This window comes from Lucilia cuprina, chromosome 6 (genome assembly GCF_022045245.1).
Source record: "Lucilia cuprina isolate Lc7/37 chromosome 6, ASM2204524v1, whole genome shotgun sequence".
Lineage (NCBI taxonomy): Eukaryota > Metazoa > Arthropoda > Insecta > Diptera > Calliphoridae > Lucilia > Lucilia cuprina.
The window spans coordinates 63,029,802-63,047,619 of NC_060954.1; the positions used below are offsets into that span (position 1 = coordinate 63,029,802).

The following is a 17,818-nucleotide window of genomic DNA, read 5'->3' on the forward strand; positions in this document are numbered from 1 at the left end:
CTTACAGTCGATTTTAAGCCGCCGCCAACATATTTAGTGTCAGTCGCCGCCGCCGTTAATATTTGACAGCGCAGGGCTCTGACCCTGCAGCAGATAAAGAATAACTTTTTCTAAATATTTTTCAAGTAATTAAAGTTTTTCCTGCAAAACCAAACTTTTCTAATGGGATAAAGCCATTTTCAAGTTATGGCTTATATCAACGTAGCTGAATGGTCCCCGGACCAAGTAACTGATTGGATAAAAGGTCTGCTTGTTGTTTTTTTTTGCTTCTGCAAGGAATTGTTGTGATTCATACATTTAATTAAACAAAAACCAAACCCATATCGGGTGGGTAATCATTGAAATATTTTTAGGTTTGGATGATTCCATGTACAACTATGTTTACTCATTCATTAATAATGGAGTCGGAGGTCATCAATTGCTTAATATAAGACCTTATGAATTGGAACAATTGGGCATGCATTCCATTGGTCATCAGGAGATTGTATTGGAAGCTGTAGAAAATCTGAGAAATTTTGTGAGTATATATTATATGTATCAGAATGCGTGCTTTATACCGATTTATAATTCCTCTTGAAGCACTACAATTTGGACAAGGAGAACCTGCAATTTATGGCTTTACATGTTGCCACAGCAGCTCGAAGTTTACACAGATTGCTAGCTCTGAAAAGTGGTTCATCTATGATAGAAACACAGATTCTGAATGATATTACAAGAACTATAGCTAAAATAAAGCCATTGATTGGGTGGCTAGATCGATCACCATTTCAGGGTCAGTTCCAGTTCACTGAAATATGTCGCAAAATGTTAAGACTAGGACTTGAAATGGCAACAATTGCCCAAAGAGAACGATTTGTTGAAAATCCTGTTGAACAAATACGCACAACTGCAGTGACATTAGAGCGTTTAGCTGATTACATTATACAAGATATTACAGACCCAATGCTGTTGCAACCTGCATCCCTGAATTTAGTTACACTTAAGAAAAGAGAGTCGGAACTTGGATTTAATATTGAGACAAGCTATCATGGTATTCATCGTGTGACTGACATCAAGCACAACTCTCCAGCCCACAACTCGGGAAAAATTGAAGATGGCGATGAAATTGTACAAATTAATTACCAAACAATTGTTGGTTGGCAATACAAAACGGTCCACTTACAGTTAAGAGAATCTTTACCTGATGTACTCTTGACATTAAAAAAGCGTCCAAAGCACACAAAAATTTACGGACAGATTTATATGCAGCCATATCGTTTGCCAAGCAAAAAGAGAAACGTTGGTTCCCGTTGGGGAGAGAACGTACCAAGCCCAAGGCCTGGTTTCTTATCAGTACCGGAAAATACTTTTAAACTTCCACTATTGTTGAATGCGGACAATGAAAAAGCAGATGACGGAGACACAGACTCTATTTGCAGTGATATATTAACTCCGACAGACACAAAAGTTGTAGAAAAGGAAAGCAGATTATACTATCCAAAACCAAGAACAATGCTTCAAAGACGTAACACAATCTGTGGCGATGAATTATTAGGACATAAAAATATGGTGGGAATTCCACTCTGGCATGACCCCAAGGCCGGATCTAGTGGTGATCCATCTTCGCCAAGTTTACGCGACAAGTCGGTATCCTTTGGGTTTGGTTTGGAAATCACACCTCGTCCTACCACTTGTATTGGTATTGGTACTAGTGGTAGTGGTAATGCAAAATTCGCCAGTGATGTTAAATCTGGCATTACACAATTTAGTGACTCGATTAAGCTACGTCAAGTTGTTGAACAACCTAATGAAGAACAAGAAGCTACTTCAAAACCAGGTGTTTGTAAAGTTGTCCGCTTCGATGCTAATATGAAAGTGGAAGATTATCCAATTGATGAAAAATATACGTGTAATGTCCAAAATACAATACTAGAAACTTTTGAGCCCATACCTTTTGCCGATGAAGAGGACGAGGAGTATAATCCCCAGGCAATACAAAATATATCGACTAAGAAGGATCAAAACACAGAAGATAAAGATAATATTTTAACATCAAGCAATAATGCACCACTAGTCGAAACTGTTAATGTGCCTATTGTTGTCAGACGAGGCAGACTAGATAAGAGTCACAGTACGCCTGCTTACGACAATTCTGGTGAAGAGTCAGACACGCCTCCGGCAATAGAACCTCGTAAAGATTTCCTATTGATAACACCACCAGTACCACCACCCCGCCCAAGAAAACAAGGTGATCCAGCTGTTGTTCCAGTACCGCCACCAAAACCACCAGGTCTACTTGCAGCCATTACAGCTGCAGCAGCTTCAAATAATGCAAATTCTTCATCATCAGTACAAGCATCAAACTTTGGTTTGCCCCTACACACACCACCGATAACCAACACTGAGGAAGATACCAAGTCCTTTGTCTCCAGCACAAGCACATTATCATTGTCCGCACCTCACGATGCTGCAAATGAAGTGAGTGGAGAACTGCATACTCCTACAAAAGCCCGATCATTAACTTTAAAAAAGAAACATAGTCTTATAAGCAAAAGGAGAAATGTAAATCTAAAAATGCTTGGTACTGGCGATATTCAAGGCTTTTTATATCGTCGCACAAAAGACAAACGAGGCGTTACATTTTGGGCACGTTTATATTTCGTGATGCTTGATACGATTCTTTATGGATTTCGTTCAAAGGACGCTGTAAAAGCTAGCTGTGTCATATTTTTACCGGGATTTACTGTATCCCTGGCTAAGGTAAGTACAATTATTTTGCTTTATTATAAGGATAACGAATTTGGTTAATACTTCAACAGGAAGTGCATTCAAAGCCACATGCTTTTAAGGTGTATCATTCGGCAAAAACATTCTATTTTGCCGCAGAATCACTGGACGCTCTTAATCAATGGGTTGAATTTATTAGGCAATCAACATTGAGTATAAGTGTTCCTGCAGCAGGAAACTCAGTTTCATTAAATGAAATTAGTGCGAAAGAACTGTTTTCGGAAAACGAAAGTTCTGGTGAGGAAAATGAATCGATAGTAACAAAAAACCTTTGCACTCCTTCTCCTCAAAGCTCTAGAGAGGCTCAACAAGTATTAAACGTCTCTAAAACGTCTTCAACGACGCCTACTTCGACAAAAAGTGACAGGCGCTATTTGGGATCATTAAGAAAACTTACAAAAGGATCGTTGCCCTTTAAAAGCTCCAATGCCAGCGATAAGAAGCAATCGAACGATATCCCGGTACCTACCGAACAATTTCGCTCATACCGTAAGGTTCCAGGAGGCAGTTTTGGTATTCAAATTGGAGCAAACACACCGGGGTATCATGATACTTCTTTGCATCCATTCAATTCTGCTCAAAAAAATATTTCTGAAGATACACAAATCCAGCGCAACTCTCCGCAAACAAAACCTCTGAGTGGTTCAAATATTGTAGCTCCATCTGAAATAGTTATATCTCCTCCACAACCACTACCAACAACACCGCAGCAATATAGCAATCGACGATTAATGCATTCGAGCAGTCGGAGCTCAATAGTTAGCAATTCGGATTCCACATCATTGGGATTGGCACCGCCATCTACACCAGCACCTGCTCCAGATATACCCTTAAGGGTTTCAACACCACCTACAACACCATCTGCTTCAACTACCGCATTTAATTATGTACCTCCGTCACCAGAAAATGATAAAAATTCGACCACACAACAACAAAATCTAATAAGTCCGTGCAAGAGCATTAAGAAAATTCCCTACAATTACATACATGCATCTAATCCCAACTTGGTAGAATTTGATTTTCAAACTTCTAGAACTCTCGACTACAATTTACCCAAAATAAACTCGAGTAATGCATGGGAAGCACTTCCAAATATACAAGGGTTTGTGACACTAAAGGACTTAATGTTGCAAAAACAAGAAGAAGAGGCTCAAGAAATGTACAATAACCGTGTACTATTGGGTGTCGAGAAGAAGGAAGAACATAGACGTCAAGCTGCATACAAACAATCAACACAATCTAAACAATTAGTAGACTCTAATCAACGCACAACCAACACAGCTGGTGACGCAAAGGTCTCAAAGACGCAAAGCCGTAGTCTACCAAAACCACCAGATTATGAAATTAGTTTTAAGCCTGATGATGAAGACATACAACTAACACGTACCAAGGAAGGTCTTAAGCTAAGAGACTTCGGTTATGAATTAATATCTGGTGATGAACCTTTAGGCGGTAGTTGTAGCGGCACCATATCTTCATATTCTAAAAATCGATTATCGACCTCTCGGCAATTTTCCAACCACTCAACGAGTAGTGCTGAACATTTGGAAGCAACTAGCAGCAGTCACGGAAGTAACTGGGCATCCGCAATGAAATCGCGCCCATTTTTATTAACTTCAAATAAAAATAAGAAACATTCAACTAGCAGCAGCTGTTCTGCAGCTGATTATGCTGCAAATGGTTCGGAAAGACGACTGGGAAGTTTTAAGAAAAAGGGCAAATTAGAGTCCTTTAAAACATCGAGTGAAAGAATTTTCCAATTTGGCAAACACTCAACCAGTAACTCTGCAGGAATAACAATGACTTTACCACTAAATAAAAAATCAAGCCATCACAATGTCAATGAAAGTGGTGTTGCGTGCAGCGGTAGTAGTGGCATTAAAAAGAGTCAAACATACAACAATGACCTAAAGGAAAAAGCAGACAAATATGATGCTCAGCGCAAGAATTCCGCACCAATGCCGATTTTCTCGAAACTTAGTTTTTCTTCCGGCTCCTCATCTACATCCGGCAGCAATTCTAACACAAAAGGGGAAAACAAAAAAGAAAAGAAGCATTCCAGTTCTCCATTGTTTCACCGCACAGTTTTTGGTCATCACAATCAAGCGCACACGCAACAAATCGTTTCGATACCGTCAACACCTACAAGTACGACTTTTTTGGGACGTGATTACGATCAAGAAATCTTTGCTCAAGTCATATTTCCAAGCCAGCCTTCAAATTATCGCAAGCAATCGATTACTTCATCACTTTCAAACAATGCTATCCTATCCGCCCCAGATACTGCAGCCCCTCCTCCCCCAATCAAATCATCCAATGCAAATGTGATAGATTTTGCAGTGACGCCGCCATCAAATACTTCAGCGACGGCTACCACAGAATACCCAAATATGGAATGTCCGCCCGTTTTTGAACCCGACATTTATTCACTTACCGATCCGAATGCCAGTTTGCTACTCAGACGTAACAACAATAACAACACAAACACTAGCAATACCATCACCAGCAACAACAAGTCGCAGAGTAGTGAAAGTGAAATGAATTAATTGAACGAGTCAAAAATTTTCAAAATTTTTGATGGTTTTTAATTGAAAATTTATCTGTAAATATACTTAATTATTATATTCTTACATACTATATACATTAATCCGCGTGAATGTGAATTCACATTTGTGCGACATACTCGATTAACAATTAAAAAACATTGCATTTTTATTTTCCTCTAAGGAATACATACATAATTATTTTTTAAACTTTAAGTAGTTAAACTTTAATTGCATTTTATTCGGTCAACTGCAATCATACCTACGATTTCGAATAAATTTATTTTAGCGTAATGTATGCATGTAATTAAATTATCACAATTTTTAATAAGAATTAAGAATAATTATAAAGACTTTGCACTTTAATAGCCTTGAAACGTTGCAAATAGTATATATTTAATATCTATATATCTAATATTTCTGCAATTTCGCATTCTCCAATATTAATAATATACAAAATGCGATATTTATTATCATTATGTATTTCCCTAGTTTTAGTTCACATGTACGATATATGAAAATTTATATTAAATCCTTTCTTTCTTTGCAATTTTCTTAAAAACTTTAATTATTCAATTCTTCCGTTATAGTTATTAGCAAGGATCAAGGATTTTCATGTACTAAAAATTCAAAATATGCGTTCTATAAAAAATTTTGAAATATATGGACTTGTTTTTAAGTAAATTGTAGATGTTAAAGCCATTTTCTTTAGGATATTTTATTTGGAGGCTAGGGAAGAGATGTGTGTGCAAAAATTCGTCAAGTTAATATTATTTTATATTTACAGACTAAGAAATTGACTCAGAGCCGAATCTTTAAGGTGGATATAAGACAAGTTTATTTGAACTTTTAAACTATCAGCACAAACAATGAAGAACAAAAATATTTATAAAATGTTATAGTTTTAGAGATGAAACCTAGTAATTCTTTTTAAGAAGATTTTTTGAATTTTAAAACCAAATTAGTAAATAACAAATTTATTGTAAATATAAATGAAAATATTCCATAAAACTGTTATAAATATGCAAAAAAACAACAAATTAATTAAAGGCATTTTGTGGCAATGCATGGTTATTTTAAGTAACTGATTATAAACATGCATTTGCATAGATATCCTTGCCTTGGTTATTAAGTATTGAATGTGGGGGTAAAATATTAGATTTTTTTGGCAACTTAATAACTGTTGTTCTATTCAAAGGATATTAAATAACATCCTATAAAGTTGCAAAAGTATTTGGGACATACTAACGAAGGCGAATGTCTAACAAGTTATTGAAAAGATAAACTTTAGAAGTTGAAACTATATAAGTTTTGGTACTTTCTGACACATTCTGCCAGAGTCTTATTTGACTCTTTTTCTAAAATTACTTAAAACTGTGATCAATTTTTTGAGATTTTAATTTTACCTCAATCCTTAAAAAATTATTTAGTTTTAAAATTCCATTTATTCCGTTAGATTCTGTTTTACAAATTCTATAGCAAAATGAAAAAATAGCAATTACTACACTTATAATAAATAAACACCGATTATGCCAAATTGTTTATGATTTCCTCAACCTCTTCTTTAGTATGCATACGGAAGAGTTTGTCCGGAGTCATGGTCATCACCTCAACATTTGTGGAATTAAGTTTGTCCTCCATTACTTGTTTCAGTGTATTTAGTGACAAATTAATAGCATCACTTAAAGTCATTTCGGCTGTATAGTTGTCTTGTAAATTTTGTTGAGCACCTTCACTACCTGACCCAATTGCTTTTGCTCCATATCGGATGTATGTACCCGATGGATCCATATGCCAAAGTTGTGGTTTGCCATCTTCAATGCCAGCAAAGAGTATGGCCACACCAAATGGACGACTCATAGCAGAGCCACCATCTCCACTATCGCCAAATTGAATAGCCAAAGCTGAAACAGCTTGGGCACACGACTCAATTGACATTCTTTCATTATAAACGAACCAATGGTTCTGACACTCTACTCTCGCCCTTTCAATTAAAGTGCGTGCATCTGCCATAAGTCCAGATGTCGCACAACCAATGTGCTTATCGACTTCCACAATTTTTTCAACAGTACTTGGTACCATCAGAGGCGATGTTATGCGTTTTTCAACAGCCAACACAACACCTAAAAATTACTCCAAAATAAATATATATTGTATGAAATCAATTTATCAGTCAGTCATACCTTCTGAAGTACAAATACCAATTGCCGTAGATCCTAATTTAATGGCTTCAATAGCATATTCCACTTGGAAAAGGCGTCCCTCAGGTGAGAAGGTATTTACACCGCGATCATATTCAGAACGTGTAAGAAACATCTAAATATCAATACAAAATGTTTTTATTTTAATTTTTTGGTATAATTTTAAATTATAGTGACAACTACTTACATTATTAATTAATTTTCAAAATGCGAAACAAACAATTTGCAAAAATTTACCACAAGCGAAATGATTAAACACTTTTGCGGTTCTTTGACAGCTAAAACTCTGAGACCACAAATATTAACAGCGGCGGTTGACACTAAAAATATAGGCGACGGCTTAAAATCGACTGTAAGCCGGCTGGCTATGTTTTGAACTACGTTTAGTTTTTACATTTTCAACGAATTTAAAAAATAACGGATTCTTAGATATTAAAAAGTGGGATTTTGAAAGAAACATTTTAAAAGTCGGGATTGTCTACCAGAGTAGGAAATTTTTCTATTCGTGAATAATAGATACGAGATTTATTTTTAAACTCACGAAAACTATCTTTATTTCAACCCTTTATTTTTATACCTTTTACTTCCGTGAGAACTCATTCTACAACTACATCGAAAATAATTTATTATCGAAATTTAATCAAAGGAAATGAGTTTGAAAGAATTGTAAATTCTTTAAAATATACATTTGTAACTCAATTTCAAATTTAGGAACTGCACTGCACCTAAGTACTAGCTGTGATAAATCATTACCAAAGTTCATTCTGTTGTCTTAAAAACTCGACCTCTGTTTTATAAGTTCTTTAAGTTATCTTAACAAAAATTTAATAACGTCGGTTGGGAGGTAGTTTTAAGCTCTAAGAAATATGAAGATATAATAGAAGTTTATTTAAACGTCGACAGATTGGTCTTTCAGGCGATATAACTTATTTTATAAATAAAGATGTCTCCAAGCTCGAAAAATGGTCCAAAAGGTTTTTTTCAACTTAAGGACACGAATCCTAAAATGAAAGACAAAACTTCAGCTACCTGCCTAGAAATGTCAAATTTTTCTCGACACCTCGATTTTATGCGAAAGCTTGACTTTCAGTCTTTTTGCAAATACATATTAATTAATTATTTTTTACTTTTTCTATACATTATTATTGTATATTTATTAATGTATACCCACTTATTTAACAATAAGTTTCAAAAATCTAAAGATATATCTTTAGATTACGACTAATGTCTTGTACCTAAACTATAACATAAAACACATGAATAAATATTTATATCATACATACATATGTATGTTTGTACCTATGGATATACATCTATAACATAAACATTTTATTTAACAAAAGTTATAAAAATCATTTGTGCACTCAAATCCATATATATTTTAATATGAATAAATTTTAGTAAAAAGCCTTGAGGAACTCGAGAATTTCCATTTGAAAAATAAAACTTGGACCAGTATATCAAATTTACATACTTATAATAGTATATGTACATGTAGTATGTATACTATGTAAAAACATTTAGGCATGCAAATTTAATTATAACCACATCATTATGTAATATTAGTATTAGATCAATTGTGGTCTTTTTAAAAGATATTTATATACATATGTATGTATGTTATTGTATACACAAAAGCATACTACTATCTGTTGCATTGTCTTATAAAACGTACATGTAGATGAATGGTTTGCGATGTAGCAATAACCTTGCGTCATACAATGAAATCTGATCAATTCAAACTGGAATCGACTACATAAACATACATACACACATACATATGTATATACATTAAATATAAGTATTAATGCAAAGTTGATTGTGTTTCTTTTTTAGCCAAAAACCAAATAAAAACAAACAATTAAGTAACCTACATAATTACATTCATACATACATATGTATGTGTTTATGTAAATAAATGAATATATACTTACAAACACAATTGTAAATTGATACATAAGGGATGTTGCAATAATACTTGCAAAATTCAACAAGTTTTTATTATTTTGCTTCCTGTCCTAATAAGATATCTGCTGGATGGTGTTCACAAACAAACATGTATGTATACATACATACATATCTGTAAGATAATAAACATTCGAAAATACGAGTATGGCAAATGCATATTACAACTTTAATACACTCGTGTGTAGATATGTATGTACATACGTATGTAAGTGTTAATATACATTTGGCTGTAATAATAAGATGGTTATGCTTGCTACACTTTTATTACTTTTTTAACTTTGGTTGAATGTTTTTATTTAATTTTTTGCTGTTTTGTTTTTAGTTGTATGAATTGTTTACTTGTTGTATGTATCTATGGATGGATGGTTGGATATAAGTATATGAATATTATTGTTAGTTTGATGACTGACTGGTCTGTCCGTCCGTCCCTCCATTTAACTTACTAACTAACTACGAACAGTGAAGACACACAGTCGAGTCTAGTCAAAAGAAAAATATTAAAATATAAAAAAATAAACAGAAAATAATAACAATTCAAATGTTTCTGGTGAATGTTGAAAATACAACTGGTATATAAGGCAAAGACTGGTGGTTCCATGAATTAGTATCAACTCAGATCTCGTTTAAAGCGATACAATAAAATAGTGTAATAGTTTTCCTCTTAAATTTTATCCAGCCAACAGCTCAACAATGCGCATGGTAAAGTATTTTAAAATTATTTTTTTAATTTTTGAAAGTAAAAGTAACAGTTAAAGTAAATTTGTATCTAAATAAATGTTTTTTTTTTTTTTGATTATTTACTTTATTCGAATATTTAGTTTGTTTTTCCTTGTCTCGCTTTGTGCGTGGCAATGGTCAGTTGTGCCGAGGAAGTTGCCTCAGAAGACAAAAGTAAAACTGTGGAGAAACGTGGTTTATATTTAGGAGATTATGGTCATAGTCATCATCATCATGAACATATTAAGACCGTTACCATCGAGAAAAAGGTACCCGTACCATATACAGTAACGAAACACATCCCATATACGGTTGAGAAGAAGGTTCCATACGAAGTGAAAGTGCACGTTCCAGAACCATATATTGTTGAGAAGAAGGTACCCGTTCATGTCAAAGAATACGTCAAGGTACCAGTTCATGTACCAAAACCATATATTGTCGAGAAGAAAATACCATACGAAGTTAAGGTCCCAGTCGACAAGCCTTACGAAGTGAAAGTACCTGTTCCCCAACCCTACGAAGTCATTAAGAAAATTCCTTATGAAGTCAAGGTACCAGTGCCACAGCCCTACGAAGTAATCAAGAAGGTGCCCTATGAAGTAAAGGTTGAAGTTCCCGTTCCCAAGCCCTATGAGGTAATTAAGAAGGTGCCCTATGAAGTAAAGGTGCCCGTAGAAAAACCATACCCAGTCGAGGTACCAAAACCATACCCAGTAGAAGTTGAGAAACCATATCCAGTTGTTGTTGAGAAAAAGGTACCTTATGAAGTTAAGGTTCCCGTCGACAAGCCATACAAGGTTGAAGTTGAAAAGCCGTATCCTGTACATGTCAAGGTACCAGTTCCTCAACCCTACACAGTCGAAAAGAAGGTTCATTACACCGTCGAAAAGCCAGTACCTTACGAAGTCAAGGTTCCAATTGAAAAACCCTACCCCGTCTACTCAGAAGTAAAAGTTCCTGTACACAAAGAAATTCCATATCCAGAAAAGTACCATGTTGAAGTGCCAATATTCGAAAAGGAGGAACATCATTCCTACCACCACCACAAATAAACAAATAAAAACTGATCTACAATAATCCAATAAATTAAAAAAAAAATAGATCAGTCAATAAATTCTGCAACTATCATCAATATCAACAAAAACACTAAAACCATCACAGAACGCGATCACAAGCGACAAAACAAACAACAAAATTCAAGTATTGCGAAATTTCCATCGAAAACGTTACGAAATTATACGTTTTACGCACGCAACGTTGAGCTGGACGAGCAAGAGGAGATAACTACGCTTAATCAATCCACTCTTGAGGAAAATGTGGATTAATTAAATAATAACATCAATAAAAAAGGAGGAAGAGGAGGAGCAAAATAAGAGAAGAAGGATTTAGCAACTAAATCCATACGAGATCTGTTATTGCAATAATATATACATTCATACGTATACACCTGCTATATACTTTATATGTATGTATGTAATGTATATATTATTGCATTTTATTAACCATGTAAAATAAGCCAAAATGTGTTAATTGTATTAAAGGAAAACTTATATACATACATTTTTACATAGTATGAATGTATGTATGTAAATTAATGCATATGAATGTATGTATTTGTAAATAAATGTTGACATTATAGCGCTTAAGTATTATATTTCATTTATTTAAATAATTAAAAGAAAACAAAATAAATGTTAAATAGTATAAACTCAAAAATTTAAATCACGCATCAAATATCTACTATATAGTATTATAGTCAAATTTACTTCTGAGTTTAGTATAATGGAAGATGTTTTTTTTAATTCTATTTGAAAAAGGAATATTTGAATAATTTTTCATACAAAAAATTAAAATAAAATTCTCGTTTGAGTTACTGATTTTAGAGGTTAATATATAAACTTTTAGTTACAGAGTGAAAAACATTAATGAAGGCAATAATACTAAAAATCATTCTGTAATGCAGCGTATGATAACAATATTGTTGAAACAAAAGTAAAATATATATTATAATAATTCGTTTTTTTTTTTTTTCACTGAAAATCCACATATAAGCATATGTGAATCTCCTATTTTTTTTTTTTTTTTTTTTTTTAACTTTGAAGTGTGTTGGCGGAGTATTAAACTCACAAACTGCCAGGTTATCCCACAAAAATAGAAAAGTTACATCATTGAATCATCATAATCAGACTACAGGTCTATTTTGGCATCTCTCAGAAATTCAAAAAGTAACTTGAAAACATTAAAGTCACCCGATTTCAGAAGGGAAGAAACATCATAGTACTTGTCGAAAAAGCCATATTTGCGCCTCAAGTTGTCAAATTTAGTACATTTGAAAATAATATGATCAGAAGTCTCGTTCACATTGCACACATCACAAAGATAAGAGTCAATTACACCAATTTTGTTCAAATACATTTTACCAAAAGTATGTCCAGTCATAAGTCTATTAAGAATTTTAACAGCAGCAGGTTCAAGCCCATGATTTCCATAGAACCAGGGTTTTCTCGGTACATTAGGATATATATTAGCAAAAAACCTTCCCTTCTCACGAGAAAGCTCCACATATTCAGAATTCCAATCCTCATATAGACAATCACGTATACAACGAATAGCCTCATCAGCAGTGAGGTCAACTACCAACTCAGCACCAATAGAAGTAGCATTTTTAGCAGCAACATCAGCCCTTTCATTGATATCAATACCCACATGACTGGGCGTCCAAAGCAAATGACATTCTCTAATTTGAGAGTTTCTAATTTTGTTGTGAATAGAAGCAACACAATAGTTCTTCGTAGTGGATACATTCAAGACTTGACACGAAAGGCTATCCGTGAAAATAACCAACTTTTCAACACCAGCAGAGATAGCAGAATCGATAGCCCTACTAATAGCACACAGTTCCGCAAACATACTAGAAGTTCTATGAGCAATTCTAAACAAATATTCAGCATCATTGGAGACATCAATAATAGCACAGCCAGCAGCATTTTCAGCCAGAGAGGCATCAGTAGCATAAATATTAAAATCATTTAGCTTATAATTATATATTTTCTCCATGTAAGTCGACATTATTTGTTCCCTCGAAAGATTAGATTTCTTATCAGGTAAGATGTTAGTAAGAATCCGTAGTTGACCGCTTCTAACAAAAGAGCAGTTAACGTTTATGCGATCAAAAATGTGAGCATATTGATTGAAAATATAACCATAGCTCGATTTCACCGGAGCATCAGTGTTTAAATTACAATATGTGGAATAATTAAAAAATTTCTGATTAATGATTTCCCTTGCAGTGAGAAATTTCGCTCTAAATTTTACAGGAAGATCACCAGATAAAGCATATATTGTATGAACTGGAGTGGATCTCGTCAACCCCAAACATCTGCGCAAAACGGAATTTTGAAAGGTAATTATTTTCCGATTAATCGAAGTGGGCGAATGAGCCGTTGTTGTTCTCGAATACTCAATTTTGGATCTGACAAAACTCTTGAAGAAATTTATAGACACTTTAGGTTGTAAACCGCCTTTTACAGTCGATAATGATTTAATAAGATTGGTACTATTCCTTGACTCAGATAAAACTCTTTCATAATGATCACCAACTGTCGACGACATATTGATCGTACGCCCAAGGAATTTAAGTTTTTTAACTTGCTCAATACGAGTGTTGTTCAAAGAAATAACTACTTCTTTACGACTGCCTTTGGCAATGTATATAGTCTTTGTTTTATCAAGATTAAAGGAGAGATTCAAATTAAGACATTTCCGAGAAAATTCACGAATCTTGAAATTCATCTTGTTAACCGCGACATCAAAGTCCTTATCAAACGTTAGTATAAGAAAATCATCAGCAAATTGAAAAATTTTCGTTGATTCATCTTCAGCATTGTGCAAGGAAGCCGTATACAGGTTAAACAAAAAGGGAGACAGGCAACTGCCCTGTGGTAGACCATCGGAAACAACAACTTGGTCATCACCCAGTTTCAGAACACGCTCTGCCAAGAAATTATAAATCCATTTAACATAAACTGCAGGAAAACCACCATCCAATAACATTCTATTGAGTAAGTTGTTGTTCACACAATTATAAGCATTATTGATATCAAGAGCCAGTAAAATAACTTTGAATCCATTCTTCTTAAGAGTAGCAATACACAGTAAAATCTCATTTAGACATATGGAGGCCGATTTGTGCTTCCTGTAGGCAAACGTCCTATCAGGAAGAAGATGGTTCTCATCACAGTACACTATCATTCTGTCCTTTATCATAAGGTTGATAAGCTTCAGAAAAACTGAAATTAACGAAATCGGACGAAAATTGCGATAATCACTCAAATCCTTGCCCTTTTTAGGAATGGGGACTATTTTGATAATGCGCCAAGAATCCTTAATATTATGTTCCAAAAAGGCATCACTAAGAGCAGTAAGTAAGGATCTCTGAGCTAAAGGAGACAAAGCTCGGATCATTTCATATGTCACCTTGTCTTCACCACCAGCAGAGGGCTTAGTTTTGTTCCTAAGAATGGAATCAAACTCTTCATCCGAAAATGCAAATTCACCACTACTACCATCACAGACTATAGTAGACCAATCTATAGTATAAACACCATTACCATTTGGCACTTGATCTTTAAGATGTTGAAGATATAAAAGATTATTCTGATCATTCCAGGCCGTAGAGTCCAAAAATTTAGCATTACCACCTACGTTTCTAACAAATCGCCACGCATCCCTGGTATTAGGTTGTTGATTTAGAAGATCAATTCTCTGATTAAAATGTTCTCTTCTGGCATTCTTAACAGCTTCCTTCCATTCGATTTTGGCACTTAGAGCAAGATTACAATTAGCAGGAGTTGGATATTTATTACATTTCTTTAGAGCAGCAATCAAACACCTAAAGATTTTATCAAGATCAGCGTTCCACCACGATTTAGGTGTTCTTTTTGAATTAATTTTATAAGTTGCATTTTTAATCTCATCCGCCATAGTTGATTCTATCATCTCAACATCTGGATCAAGCTGGACATTGTTCAGAGAAGAAATTAACTTGTCTTTGGCCAAAAATAGGGAACTTTTAACACTAATAGAATCTACAACTATTGAAATCGGATAGTGATGACTGCCACCAAGAAAAATGGGTATCGTATTCCACTCCATACATACATTCACATTAGAAAAAGACAAATCGAGAACTGTGCCACAGGAGCTTAGGTCACGTCTGAATGTGGGCAAACCAACATTTAAACAGCAAAAATCAGATGTATCAATTAGTTCAGCCAACTTCCTTCCCCTGGACGAGTCAACAGTATCACCCCATTGACATGCCCTGGCATTAAAATCACCACATATTAAAACATAACCAAGAGTCTCAACATAGGATAAAAGTTTTTGCATTTCACAAGCAAAATCAGGTACAGATATGGAAGGTTCAAAATATACTGAGCAGATGACAAAATTCGTAGACAGGTTGAGGGTACGGACAATAACAATATCATAATTCGTAGCATAATTAATCTTTTTAAAACGAATGGATTTATGCAGTGCAATGGCCACACCGCCATATCCATCCGATCTGGTTTTCTTGACAATTTTATAATTCAACAGTTTAGATGACTGACGTGAATCCAAATGTGAAAAAATTTCACTTAAAATAGCAATATCAAAATCTCTGTTGTTCAAAAAATATTCTATGTTCTTGCAATTAGCTCTGAGAGACTGGCAATTATATTGGAGTATTTTCATTATACGGATTATCCATGGTGGCGTTTGTTATTATGTCACAATCCAAATCTCTATATATTTTACTTAAACGGTCTCCAAAGTGCGAAACAGCATTAAGACCATGCATATTCCGTTCCTTGTTAAAATAATCCTTCATAAAAGTGATAAATTCTGTCATCGTTTTCTCTAAAAGTGAGACCTTATCAACATTCGGTTTTTCAAAAACCTTTCCACCCATAGCACCAACCCAGGCATGGTCCTGGGGATTATACTTTTGCACAGGAGCAACTCTTGGAGATGGTCTAGGTCTCTTGAGAACATTACTATACATCCTCGGAGTGAGAATACTGTTGACCTCCAAATCATTATTCTTACGACTAGGATTTCTTTGAGGCTGCATTGGGGGGAATTGTCCATCATAGTTTTCTAAAACAGAAAATCTATTCCGGTTACGGGGATTATAAGATTCAACAACTTCCTTTCGGGAGAGCTTTTTAATTGTCATGATCTTTCTAATATTAGTCTCCTCTTCCCATACACTACATCGGTTTCTTTGTCTAGCATTGTGCTCATCACTATTACACAGAATACACCTTAAAATACCACACTCAGGGTTACATACTCCAGGCCTGCCGCAACTAAGGCACCTTTTCCCAGCCCGACAACCTCTTTCAGTATGACCCAAACGACCACAGTTTCTACACAATCTGACAGCAGGATAAAAATGATCGACCTTGATAATAGAGTAATTAATCATAATTTCATCAGGCAGTTCATTGCCATAAAATCCAATTTTCACCGCAAATGTAGGTGTAAATGTTCCGTCCTGTGCTCCATTACGCTTCATAAAGCGATTAACAGATGCAACTTTCACCGAAGAGACAATATTTCTCTTAATTTCTTCATCCGACAAAGTCAGGGGGATGTTTCTTATAACACCATAAGTTTCCAAAAATGTTCTTGGAATAAATGCCCTCATGTTCCTGGATTTTAAAATTGTGTTCCGAAGACAAAGGTTGGCATTAAAAATACTATCAAAGCAAATCTTGTACAGTGTCGTGCCAATGGCCTTGATCGACTTTATACCATTAATCTCAATATCTCTTATTTTCTCCCATAAATATAGGCCATTTTTAATACTTTTATTCAAAATTATCTCCGAACGAGACGTATCAATAAGAACAAATATCTCGCCAACATGATCATCAGGATAGAGAATCGGCTCATCAGAATTGGCAAAAGCGGGCACATTAGATGGTAAAGTGTTAGATGATAAGGACATATTAGTCCGATTGGGCATTGAATTCAAAGAATTGGCAGGATTAGTTAAAGTATTTTCAACAGATGTCACAGTCATTTGCAAAATCTCAACATTGTTCGAAAACGCCGAGCCAGCCGGCACATCATCAACATAGAGGTTAGGTTGAGTATTCTCTTGTTCATTAGATACATTAAAGTCACAGCATTCATCATTTTTAGGTACAAAATCAACATCAGAGCTATCATCCATAGAGATATTTTCATCAGAATCATTCTTACCTACAGTTGATTGGCTAGTATTCATCTGATCAGCATCAGTCTTGTCAGGTACATTCAAGTCAAAAGGCAATTTATCTTGAGGCACAATATTGTCAGTCTTCTCAGAAAGTAAGTCTTTAGCTCGTTTGTTATTTTTCTTCCCAGATTTCTTCTTCTTTTTCTTAACCCCACCACCAGCAAGATCCTTTAAAGCATTATTCCTCCCATTAACTTGGGAAGCAGCAAAGCCCTCAAAGTCTCGCTGGGACGTAGTAAACGAATGTGACGCCATGGCGTCACTTTTCCTTTTCAAGCTTCCAGTCACAAATTTGGTAATTTTCAATTCCAATTGAAAAGTAGGTCAAATATAAAGTATCCAAAGGAAAA

General features: G+C 34.7%; 3 protein-coding genes across 3 annotated transcripts; 2 read left to right on the forward strand and 1 right to left on the reverse strand.

Moving 5' to 3' along the window:
- The first annotated feature begins 40 nt into the window (after positions 1-40).
- On the forward strand, positions 41-5,859 carry LOC111675892. The gene is made up of 4 exons (XM_023436753.2): positions 41-244; positions 354-517; positions 580-2,739; positions 2,799-5,859. The coding sequence occupies exons 1-4, from the start codon at positions 187-189 to the stop codon at positions 5,310-5,312; spliced, it is 4,896 nt and encodes a 1,631-aa protein (XP_023292521.2). The 5' UTR covers positions 41-186; the 3' UTR covers positions 5,313-5,859.
- Positions 5,860-6,734: 875 nt separating this feature from the next.
- Positions 6,735-7,850, reverse strand: LOC111675919 (proteasome subunit alpha type-5). The gene is made up of 3 exons (XM_023436787.2): positions 7,698-7,850; positions 7,493-7,625; positions 6,735-7,432 (listed from the first exon to the last, which is right to left on the reverse strand). Exons 2-3 carry the CDS (start codon positions 7,623-7,625, stop codon positions 6,837-6,839), a joined length of 729 nt encoding a protein of 242 aa, XP_023292555.1. The 5' UTR covers positions 7,698-7,850; the 3' UTR covers positions 6,735-6,836.
- Positions 7,851-10,025: 2,175 nt separating this feature from the next.
- On the forward strand, positions 10,026-11,841 carry LOC111675887 (skin secretory protein xP2). Its single transcript, XM_023436749.2, has 2 exons — positions 10,026-10,177; positions 10,297-11,841. The coding sequence occupies exons 1-2, from the start codon at positions 10,169-10,171 to the stop codon at positions 11,245-11,247; spliced, it is 960 nt and encodes a 319-aa protein (XP_023292517.1). The 5' UTR covers positions 10,026-10,168; the 3' UTR covers positions 11,248-11,841.
- Positions 11,842-17,818: the final 5,977 nt, after the last annotated feature.

Coding starts and splice junctions, on each gene's coding strand:
- LOC111675892 (XM_023436753.2), top strand. CDS start 187: ATGGCTTATATCAACGTAGCTGAATGGTCCCCGGACCAAGTAACTGAT. Junction 518..579: donor TAGAAAATCTGAGAAATTTT/GTGAGTATATAT, acceptor TTCCTCTTGAAG/CACTACAATTTGGACAAGGA. Junction 2,740..2,798: donor TTACTGTATCCCTGGCTAAG/GTAAGTACAATT, acceptor ATACTTCAACAG/GAAGTGCATTCAAAGCCACA.
- LOC111675919 (XM_023436787.2), bottom strand. CDS start 7,625: ATGTTTCTTACACGTTCTGAATATGATCGCGGTGTAAATACCTTCTCA. Junction 7,433..7,492: donor TGGTATTTGTACTTCAGAAG/GTATGACTGACT, acceptor AGTAATTTTTAG/GTGTTGTGTTGGCTGTTGAA.